Source organism: Sapajus apella, unplaced genomic scaffold (assembly GCF_009761245.1).
Source record: "Sapajus apella isolate SASKATOON/1434 unplaced genomic scaffold, GSC_monkey_1.0 scaffold25, whole genome shotgun sequence".
In the NCBI taxonomy this organism is placed as follows: Eukaryota; Metazoa; Chordata; class Mammalia; order Primates; family Cebidae; genus Sapajus; species Sapajus apella.
The window spans coordinates 7,772,638-7,784,250 of NW_022436965.1; the positions used below are offsets into that span (position 1 = coordinate 7,772,638).

Here is an 11,613-nt window from a genome sequence, read left to right on the forward strand (position 1 = left end):
AAAAAAAAAAAAAAAAAAAAATTAGCCAGGCATGGTGGCAGGTGCCTGTAGTAGTCCCAGCTACTCAGGAGGCTGAGGCAGAGAAACGCTTGAACCCAGGAGGTGGAGGTTGCAATGAGCCAAGATCATACCATTGCACTCCAGCCTGGCGACAGAGCAAGACCATCTGAAAAACAAATAAAAATAAACAGCTCTGCTCTAAACTTTAACACTTTTCCCTAAAACCCAAACACAACGGGGTAGAGCTGTCAATAAAGCCCAGCAGGAAAAATGAATAAGTAAAGAAGCAGGGCTGAGCACAGTGGCTCATGCCTGTAATGCCAGCACTTTGGGAGGCCGAGGGGGGTGGATCACCCGAGGTTGGGAGTTCAAGACCAGACTGACCAACATCGAGAAATCCTGTCTCTGCTAAAAATACAAAATTAGCCAGGTGTGGTGGTGCACGCCTGTAATCCCAGCTACCTGGGAGGCTGAGGCAGGAGAAGCACTTGAACCCGGGAGGTGGAGGTTGCGGTGAGACGAGATCGCGGCATCGAACTCCATCTCAAAAAAAAAGCAACTGTTGGTTCTTGCTGCCTATTAACTCTAGATGAATATGAGGTTACTGCTCATCAGCCTAACCACTTTAACGTAGAATATAGTGGGCTATACCGCACTCTACATTTACAGTTCTTCACTATCCTAAAGAGACAGTATGCCTATCTTCTAAATCTACTAATGACTTCACTAAACTTAAAAGGATGCTATACACAATAAGCAAATAAGATATTTCATTGTAGCCTTTTCCCTCAACTGCTTACTAATTCCCTTTAAGGATCTATTTCAACCATGTACATGTGAATATATATATTTCATTTATTTAATTTTTGAGACAGGTCTATGTTGTCCAGGCTGAAGTGTACTAGGTATTCAATAGGCGCAATCATGGTGTACTACAGCCTCGAACTTCTTAGCTCGAGTGATCCCTCTGCCTCAGCCTCCTGAGTAGCTGAAACTACAGAACTTATAGACTTTAAATAAAATTTGCTTATATCCATTTTTAAAGGAAAAAAATACAAATTAACATTTCAGAAATACATATTCATATGTTAGAATTCATGACTTTTCTCATTAGATTTATCAAGGCTGACTTCAAGTCACATAACAGTCTAATTTTTACCCAAAAAAGGACAGTCATAGACCTTTCCATTCCATACCAGTTCCATACCTTACTACTTTTTTTAAAAAAATTACAGAAATATGCCTGGTACGGTGGCTCACGCCTGTAATCCCAGCACTTTGGGAGGCTGAGGCAGGCAGATCACCAGGTCAGGAGGTCAAGACCATGCTGGCCAGCATGGTGAAACCCTGTCTCTACAAAAAAATACAAAAATTAGCTGGGCGCGGTGGCGCACATCTGTAATCTCAGCTACTCGGGAGGCTGAGGCAGGAGAATCGCTTGAACCTGGGAGGTGGAGGTTGCAGTGAGCCAAGATTGCGCCACTGCACTGCAGCCTGGCGACAGAGCGAGATTCCATCTCAAAAAAAAAAAAAAAATTACAGAAATAAAACCACATATTCCATTTAACACTAGCTACTACAGTGGCATATATCTTATAAAATGGAGAGATGGCACTGATAAAAATAAACACAAGCTCAGAAGTATTGCTCTGATGAATTTAATGTGCAATGAATAATTCAGGCATTCATTTATTTACTCACTGTACATATATTTTATGAACACTCTGTCACTGGAGACAGAATGCCTCCAGCTTCCACCCAGATGGTTAGTGAAGTGAATCCTCTCTGTGCATCTCTCACTTAGGACTTATATAACATGAAAGTACGGCTCTAGAGCAGAGGTCAACAAGCATGTGCTATGAGAGCCAGAGAGTAAATACTTCAGCGTTTGCAGGCTGGGACCTATGGAGTCTGTCACCAGTTACTCAACTCTGCCTTTGTTATGTAAAAACAGTCAAAGACAATGCTTTGTTACATGACCTAAACTGTGCCCCAATAAAACTTTATAAATTAATAAAATTCGAGCTTCATGAAATTTTCACGTCACAAAATATTATTCTTCTAATTTTTTCTAACTAACTAAAAGCAGACAAACCATTCTTAGTTCACAGCCCATACAAAAATAGGTGCAGGCCTGGACTGGACTTGGCTGCGAAGACCATTATTTGTCTGACCCAAACCGAGAGACATGGGTTTCTGCATTTAAACCTCATCTAAGAATGAGGTCAGGGCAATGTCCCATGAATCACTACACATCCAGGAATTTGCATTGGTGCTAAGACGTAAGAAGCAAGTAACCAATATTAGTCATCTTTAACTGAACTAAAAGATTACTAAACCCCCTGACCTGTCCTTCAGAAACTTCATGGTTTAAAGGAGAAACAGACAAGTAAAGAAACAGATAATTCTATGTGATAAGGACTGTGATAAATGCCTACAGGGTGTTGTGAGTGGAAGACCTAACCCACGCCAGGGAGTGGGGCAGAAAGGAGAGAGAGAGAAAGAGAAACTGGGGAAGGAGTCCCAAAGGGTATTGACACCAGGGAGAAGTGTTCCAAACCAAAGAACAGCCCTGTGAGCACATGAAGTGACAAAAGCCCAGAGGTTAAAAAGGTCCAGATCCTAAAGTACACCATGCCAAGGAGTTTGGACTTTATCCTAAAACCTTGAGGAACAGCTGCAGAATTTTTAGCTGCAAAATTGTATGATCAGATTTGCATTTTAGAACCATCACTCAGTCCAACGGATGGCTGCCCAAATATAAGGGGCAAAAGTGGAGGAAGACAGCACACTAGTTCATTAGGAGGCTGTGGCAATAATCCAGGTGAAATGCAATGGGGACTCAGAGTAAGGCAGAGACAAAGAAGATGGAGAGAAAGATAAGTATCCAACAGATATAGTGTCTAGATTTAAAGGTAAGAGTAGAGTTGTGGACAAATTATAGTAAGGATTGGTGGGAAAGAAAGGGGTGAAGTTATAGCTACCCAGAAGTGACCCACCTCACAGCACTGGATCCTACCTGTTCACTAGAGTAGTCTTTACTCATGAAGCCTGTCAAACATGGTTCTTTGAGGAAAGACTTTGGAAACATCAGTGGAGATCTTCAGTGTCAGACAGCAGTGTAGCTCATTGAGATAGGGAAGACCAAAAGAGCTTTGAGTTGGGTGAGATAAGGAGTGAATTTACTTTGAAATATGGTCTCTGGACATCCCAAATTGACCATAACTAACATGTTTTTAGATCTGGAAAAAGAGCTGACTAGAAATACAACTTTAGAATTTAAAAATTTACAAATGAAATTGCAAATAAAGCCTTGAGACAAACATGAGTTCATCCACGGAGTGTGAATAGCATGAAAAGAGAGAAATCCAGGAACACAAATAAAAATGAGTAAGCAGGAGAAAAAAACAAGGAAAACCAAAGGAGTCTGGTATCTCTGAACCATGGTATACACGAAATTTTTAAAGTTCCTTAGAATAAACTAGATATCCTTTTGAGAGACTTGCTAGAGAAGCTGCAAGGACGAATGCAATGACTACGGCGTCAAAGACCTATCTCCACCATGACTTTTGGCAAATCAGGCATCTTTGCCTTCATTGCCTTGTGAGAAATCTCCTCAGTGATAAATTGATGAGGCCTTATGAGCTGTAAAATTATACAAACACCCTTGATTTACTATTGTAATGGCATGAGTGTGTAAATTCCTAATAGAGTATCATCTTCTGAAGACAGGACTCTCAATCTTCTACATCTTTCTATCAGGTACAGTGGTATGTATTTCAAGAGTATTTTTTTAAATGTTTGCAGAATATCTGGCAGTAACATGAGAATGTATGCACAGGAGGAAGGAGTTCATAGCAAAAGGCATACCCAGCTTTCTAAAATTATTAAGAATTGAAATAGTCAAAACTTGATTCCTCCCACAAATGTAACCAATGACAAATGGAAGAGGTGAGGGGGGTAGGACTTATAGCTCCAACTTCTCCCCTAATGTGTAAATACTTGTGAATGCCCTTAGAATGAAGAAGGAATTTGCAGAAAAAGCAGTGAACTGTAGAACAGGAAAACAGCCAACAGCACCTTTATAAAACTGTGTTCAACAACTGCTGGCCATTAAAGAAGAGTTCCTTAACTTATCAAGTTGAAACCTGCAAAATGTAAATCAGGCCTTTGTGAGGCAAACTAAAATAGTGTCCCCTCGGGGTGCACAAATACCACAGTGAAGTCACCGTAGTGAGCTGTTCGCTGACATAGTCAGAACCTACCTTGCGAAGGTTTTCCTGGGGGTGGGGAAATTGCCATTTGTTCCATATTAAATACATACACACTCAGCAGAGGACCAAAGAGAATAAAAGGCAATAGCCTTATGTATCAATTATTCTGACTTACACACACACACACACACACACACACACAAAGATACTCAGATATAGATTAAAAAGCTTTGTTTAACCACTATTGGTTCCTATAGTTTATGAGGAGCTTGGAAACTAATCTGGTCTCAGTGCTAATTTTAGGAGTTCCATAAACTTTGATTGGGTTGGTTTTTATAAGCACTCTTTTCCTTAATCAAATTGTTTTTAGAAAGAGGAAAAGCTACCTTTCTCAAGATTAGGACCTGTCTGCCAAGTTTCCATCCACAATGATTACCAAATTAATTAAAGGGGTTGTTTAATAAAAGGCAAGTCCTTAGCTACAATCTTACTATCAAGTACCTGATGCTGATACAAACTTACTATAACTTATAAGACATAAAAGCCAAACTTTTTAACAACAATTGAATAATCCATCCAGAAGTTGAAAGCGAAACAAAAAAGATGTTTTAGGAAAGGGTGGCTGGTTGAGATTTCTCCCCACAACAAGCAGAAAGTGCAGTTCTGGTTCCCATAGCAACTTTAACCCTTTTTACCCGAGGATGCACTGTACCCTGCACCCTGGATTACTGTATATGGTGCTTAAGAGACGGCTGCGTTCAGAATTAACGCTGATTTTCCTGGCTTTAGTACAGCGAGTGATGGTACTGGTACAATGATCAGATTTGTATTTGTCATCCGTTAAAATACGCCTCAGCCTCCCAAAAAGTACCAGTTAAAATGATTCTATAATTTTATATATACATGTGTATGCATAAAAAATTTCTAGAGGGTCATATTAATATACAAAATTGTGAATGGTGGTTTCTAGGGCATGAAGCTTAGCAGCTAGTTATAAAGAGACTCACTTGTCATTATACTTATTGTCTGAATTTAAAATGTCACGTTTCATTTTTATAATTAAAAAAAGTCAGTGCCAAAACACGTAACTATTTACATTTCTTATGTATGATTTGAGGGCTTATTTTAAAGTTTACTGTATTTAAAGCTCAACATCAAAAGGAAGGCTAGAAAAGCGGTGGCTAGACCTCGTTCTTTCACACTGCTCATTTCTAGTTTCACATGCTCTGTAAGGGCAAAGCACAATATGCATCACTTGTTTAAGGGTATGTGAAATTTGAACTGGAAGGGAGATTTAATAGATGCACAAAACAGTCATGGTACTTGAATTCATGGGAAATAATCAGTTAGCTACAGCCCATGGAATAACCAGAGTTAGGGAGTGAATATGTTAAACATCAAAACACACAGTGACATAACACCTTGTCTATTTGTCATAAATTGCTGATCAAAACATACATGTATACATATAATCTTGTCATTAAAGAGGAGGGAGGGGGGAGAGAGAAAGAGAAACTTCAACCTCACTACACACAAACCTTCCCACCACCTCCACCACACATGACTTCTTCCAGGATGTCATTTCTGATCCAAGAACAAGTCAAGTATCCTAGTCAAGTATCCTAGTGAAGTTTTTTATCAACTGTCTAACTACAAAGTTTAAAATACATATTTTTATAGTTAATCACAATACTTGTATGAAAATACTTTAAATATCTTTTAACTTACAAGTTTCAACTCAATAGTTTTATAAATTTTGTTTAGCAAGAATATTAACAAAGGTTGAGGAATATTTCAGCAAAACCAAGTCCAAGCACAAAATATTTTATAGTTAAAAAAAGTGAGGTTAGAGGTAAACTGTAGGATCTCTTTTGACCTTTTAATCAACCATGACCCAAAGTCAACATATCTGCCTCGCAGTGGAAGCAATCTAACTTACCTGATACTGGCTTCCCTACCACATTGTCTGCAACTGGGTAGTAATCACTGAGCAATCTATCTACCTCTGCAATCACCTTAAACAACCTTTAGCTATGCAGTGCCTACAAGAGAAAATTCAGAGAGCCAAGACTGACAGCCCCACCTTTATGTAAATAAGAGATTGTTGCTCAGTAATTGTCAATTGAATCTCAGGCATCCGAGATTTGAGACATCAGGCAAAGCCTTTTCTTTGAAAATTTTAAAATCTGAAAATGAACAAAATAAGACTTCAAGAGTATTCCAACTTGAACACAGAAACTTTAACAAGTCAAAAATTAAACAAAAATACTTAGATACAAATTTCAAAAATAATTTTGGCCAACTTAAAAAACATAATAGGAGAAAATAAAAAGCAACCGCACAGATCTTAGGAAACCCTCAGTCACTAGCTATGTCTTTAGAAAAGCATCTGTTCAAGACACTACTCCTATACATTTCCGATACCTTTAAAAAGTGAACTCAGTGCATTTTATTTCTTCAATCCCTGAAAAACAGGTACCTCAGAGTAACATTTTATGAAATTATTTTCAAAATGTTTCATTTGCTTAATGGCTCAACTGCAAATAAAATAGTATTTACTTACTACAAAGATGTTAAATAATTCTGCTTTTCTAACACTTATTCCACACACAATAGTTTAATCCCACTTTTCAAAGTACTTTTTGTAAGTCAGATTCTTTCTCTGGAATCCTGATACTTACATAAAGTTTAGTGTACCGGAGAGCAGAAAAACCATGATCAAAAGAACCATTTGCTTACACCATGTTTCTTTCCAACACCCTAAGTGATATTAGCCTCACAGAATTACCCTCCCTTGACAGAAGAATGGCTTGGGGCAGTCTGTTCTCTCTGTTAGTTCATTAGTACCAGCTACTGGTAATAATCAAGCCTCCCAAGGCAATGGGGAGTGAAGCGCTAAGTCAAACGTCAGTTTCTCACACATCGGTTCCTCTGTTAAACACAATAACGAAACTTTCTGCTTATTTACGCATCTGAATGATGAAGAAAAACTTACCTAGATCAAACATTATATTTGGTACTTCCTGACACACATGTCCATCCTCATCCACTGCCCTGCCATGAAGTTTTCTATACATCCCTTTCCTGATTTCTGAAAATCACTTATACGTGTTTCTGTACTTGCTTTGAATGAAAGTAAAAGGGAACAGAGTAAAGGAGAGCCTTTTGACCCAGGGACAAGGCTGTGCCCAGCAATTACAGTGAGTGCACTTCCTTTTGTTTATTCTGCACCAGGATTAGCAGTAACATCGCTTTGTGGCTCTTAAGTCTGAACAGCTCTAAAGAAAAATGACTTCAAAAGTGAATTTATGTTTTAATTATACATAGGCAATATAGGCAGCGAAGGCATTTGCTCCCCTCAAATTCCCTTAACTCAACAGAGCAGTCACCCTCAGCCCTGGAGAGACCTCTAAACATTTTAAAGGCCAAAGTGTTTAAGGCGGACCTTCTGGTTTCTGATCCAAGAATGCGTTGCGATGGCCTTGGTAGCAAAGAGAAAAGCGAGGATGAGAGTTTCTGATTAACGCTCAGAAAAAAAAAGGGGTGGGGGTGGGGGAGACCACAATCCTAACAGCCGAAATGCAATATAATCAGAGCCAGAATCCGGTTAAGTCAGAAAGAACAGGAAAACAGAGAGACATCTTGTGCGGAACATCCCGGCCCTCACGGGACGTTAAAAGCGAGATCTATTTAAGAAGTTGGAGAAAGGAGTTTCTGTGTGGCCCATGCCGGGGAACAGAGAGGCAACACGCGGCTGTCTGCGCCCGGGAGGCCGGCCCCGGAGACGGAGCCGGTCCGGGAGCTGCGCTGCTGGCGAGCAGTAGCAGGGGTCGGGGCTGTCACCGCTTACCCAGGTGCAGCGTGAGGTTGATGGAGCTGGGGTACTGCACCCCGGCCAGCATGGTCTGGCTTTGCCACCAGGTGGTGTCGGCCTGGTTGTTGTAGTCGGTCAGGAAGGCTGCCCCGTGCTGCAGGTGGGGCTGCCCGGCGTCGCACAGGTGACAGGACTTGGTGACCCCGGTCACCCCGGTCTGCACACAGTACTCCTCGGGCGGAGTCCCACACGTGTTGGTGGCCACCACGGTCACGTTGAAGGCGGCGTTGACGAACTCGGGCATGCAGCGCTGCGGCCGCCCGCCCTCGTCCGTGCACTCGTCCATGGCTGCCCGAGCACAGCCCGCCGCGGCGGCCGCTAGCACGGCCAGCACTGGCCAGAGCCGCCCCCGGGGCCGCAGGGTCCGCGCGGCCCGCTGGCTACCCCTCATCCCGCCGCCCGCACGCTGGGCCAGGGCGAAGGCAAGGGCGCAGGCACGTTCCTCTCGCCTAGCGGTGTCCCCCGGAGGCCGCTCCGCTGCTTGAGCCGGGGGGCCCAGGAGCCTGTCTCCGGGGCGGGCGGTGGCGGCGGCTCGCGCCGGAGAGATTGACTGGTGGGCGCCCCTAGCGAGGACCGCACTGCTCGCCGACCACTACCCCCGCGCGCCGCCTCCGCGCCTCCTTCACCACCCTGGGAGCAGCCCGCACTCCGCGCCGACCCCCGACTTCCGAGCGCGTGCCCGAGCGCGCGCCCCCGGGGAGGAAGGAGCCGGGGGTGGGGTCGGCAGGGTGGGGTGGGGTCTGGTTGAGGAGAAAGCCCAACCCAGTCTCCTCTCAGCAGCTCCCGCGGACCCCGCGGCAGCTACCCGGCTCTCCGCGCCCCATGTACTGCGCGTCCGCCCGGGCGACTCCAGTCGGCGGCGGGGGCGGGGGCGGCTGCGTCTCGCGCTCGGGCCCGCGGCGCGCGACCGGGGAGGAGGGGCGCGTGGGGTGGGCGGGGAGCCGGGGAGGTGTGGGGAGGAGAGGGGAGGGCAGGGCGGCGGGGTGGTGCATGCCGGGAGGGAAGGGCGGCCTCGCAGACCCGGCTCCCCGCGCGGGAGTCGCCGGGGTCCCCGTGCTCCGCGGCCTAGGGAGACTCCGGGTGGGGGGAGGGCGCCTTAGAGGGGCGACGCCGGTCAGGAGGTCGCTCGGGGTCGGCCATGGGGCCTCGTTCCCAGTTGGGCTGCGGCAGAAGGGTCCCCGCCGAGCCAGGTGTGGGTCCCACCCGGGAGCGCCGGCCGCTCCTCGGGGCCCTGCTCCACCCCTCCAGAGCAGAGCAGAGGTCCCGGGTCGTCCAGGAGGCCGACATAGTCCCTGGAGAATCAGAAGGGCCTGGTCGCAGCAGCCAGATGAGTTTCGTGAAGCAATTTCCTGCCGCTGAATTAAACCGTAGCCAGTCGTTTTACCCGGGCAAGGAAGGAAGTGAAAAGGCTGGGAATGGAATGACATTTTTCCCTTGGGTATGCACGACCCACTGCGAAATTCTTCCACTGTGTTGTTTGTGTTCCTCGGCTTGCCTTTAAAAGACTCGAAATTATCTGGATTCTGACATCCTCCTTTTCGGGCCTGCTGAGTCACGGAATATTCTCAGTGCCAGAATGACTCAGTTCACAGAACCTGAGCCAGAAGATCATGAGTTTTAGTCCCGGAGCAGAACCTGGGCGCTTACCCAGTGCTGATAACGCAAACAGACCAGGACAGGGAGGCAGCAGCTTGAAACCCTTGGCGTCCTCAGGCAGAGAGGATGCACATAGTGGATGACACGGATTTATTTTATTCTAGCTTTTCAAGAACTTGATGATAAGGTGCGGATAATAAGTACACAGCAAACACATGCATGGTTTCGGACCCTGTTGTCCCGTTAAGATAGGGATAATGGGAATCTGAAAACAAAGAAATAAGTATATGTTAGGTGACTCTGGATAGTTAGAGTAGGTGTTAGACGTAGACTGCTAATTAGGAAGACCTTAAGGATAATGTTCTGGTTGGATGAAGAAAGGAGGGGAATCTAGTGACTTGTTAAGCGGCTGAGCTTACTTAGCAAGTATGTTCATCACTGTTCCGTTTATTTGATGAGATGGGTGGAGATTATGCATGGTTAAAGGTGCCTCACTCTTGGCAGCTTCTCTTTGGGAGAATTAAGTTGTGGTGACTATAATAATTTTCAAGTCCTTTCATATTTGAGTTGAAGCAAAATAAATACATATATTTATGCCCGGAGGGGATTATATGCTCTCTCAGCCCTTCACTGTATTTGAGAACGAACGAGAGCATATAGGACAAAATTAAGGATGTTAGTTGTAAATAAAGCTACAGATTTGTAATAAACGTATTTATTTATATTATAATATACGTATTAATGAATTTGCATTATTACACAATTTTAGTACTTTGTTACATAGTGGCCAAAGCGTGGGTCTCTGTTTCCAACAATCAAAATAGAGACCTCCCCCCAAAGATTGTGAAATCAACATAAATGGTTTTTTTTTGTCATTCCTGCCTTTTGAGTCCTAATGTGCAAGATTAACTTCAAGATATTACTTATGCGAATCCGTAATTTGATTACAAGAGCCTAGCTGATATTTGTAAAGCATTAATCTCTCAATTCTCTTACTTATGGAAATATGTTACAGTGACAAACATTTATTTTGAAAAGAGATAAAGTGTAACCAGCCAGTGGGCCTGATGATAAAAACTATGTTTCGTTATTTGGATCTTGATTCAAACAAACCAAGGGTTAAAACAAAATTTTTAAGACAATTTGAGAAATTTGAACACTAGATGTTTAATGATATCAACAAATTAAGTATTTTAGCCACCTAGAGATGCCACAGCCTACTAAATAGACTTGGTATTTAAAGAAAAAAAAAGGGAAAGTAAGTTTCCTGCCGCCCTGGCCAAGATTTTCTTTTACTGCAGGTTATCCTGTTTTTCAAAAAACTCCAGAGCCTTTCGAGTGCCTGTTAAGTGCTTAGAAATTTCATTATCAGCCAGGTGGTGTGGCTCACGCCTGTAATTCCAGCACTTTGGGAGGCCGAGGCGGGCAGATTGCTTGAGGCCAGGGTTCGAGACCAGCCTGACCAACATGGCGAAACCCTGTCTCTACTAAAATTACAAAAATTTGCTGGGCTGGCCGAGGTAGTTGGCTCACGCCTATTATCCTAGAACTTTGGGAGGCCGAAATGGGCGGATTGCGTGAGGTCAGTAGTAGGAGACCATGGTGAAACCCCAACTCTACTAAAAAATACAAAAATTAGCCGGGCGTTGTGGCGGGCCTCTGTAATCCCAGCTACTCGGAAGGCTGACGCAGGAGAATCGCTTGAAGCCGGAAAGCGGAGGTTGCAGTGAATCGAGATCACGCCACTGCACTCCAGCCTGGGAGACAGAGCGAGAATGTGTCTCAAAGAAAAAAAAAGCCGGGCGTTGTGGCACATGCTTGCAATCCCAGCTACTCAAAAGGCTAAGGCACAAGAATTGCCTGAACCCAGGAGTTGAATATTATAGTGGGCCGAGATTGCGCCGCGGCACTCCTGCCTGGGCGACAGAG

At 44.2% G+C, this 11,613-nt stretch overlaps 1 protein-coding gene across 1 annotated transcript in view; it reads right to left on the reverse strand.

The window, feature by feature from the left end:
* LAMC1 (laminin subunit gamma 1) overlaps positions 1 to 8,775 on the reverse strand; it is a 123,992-nt gene extending 115,217 nt beyond the window's left edge. The window contains exon 1 of the mRNA XM_032291190.1: positions 8,065 to 8,775. Within this exon, the coding sequence (XP_032147081.1) occupies positions 8,065 to 8,479 (415 nt within the window). The 5' untranslated portion in view covers positions 8,480 to 8,775. The remainder of the gene's footprint in view (positions 1 to 8,064) is intronic.
* Positions 8,776 to 11,613: the final 2,838 nt, after the last annotated feature.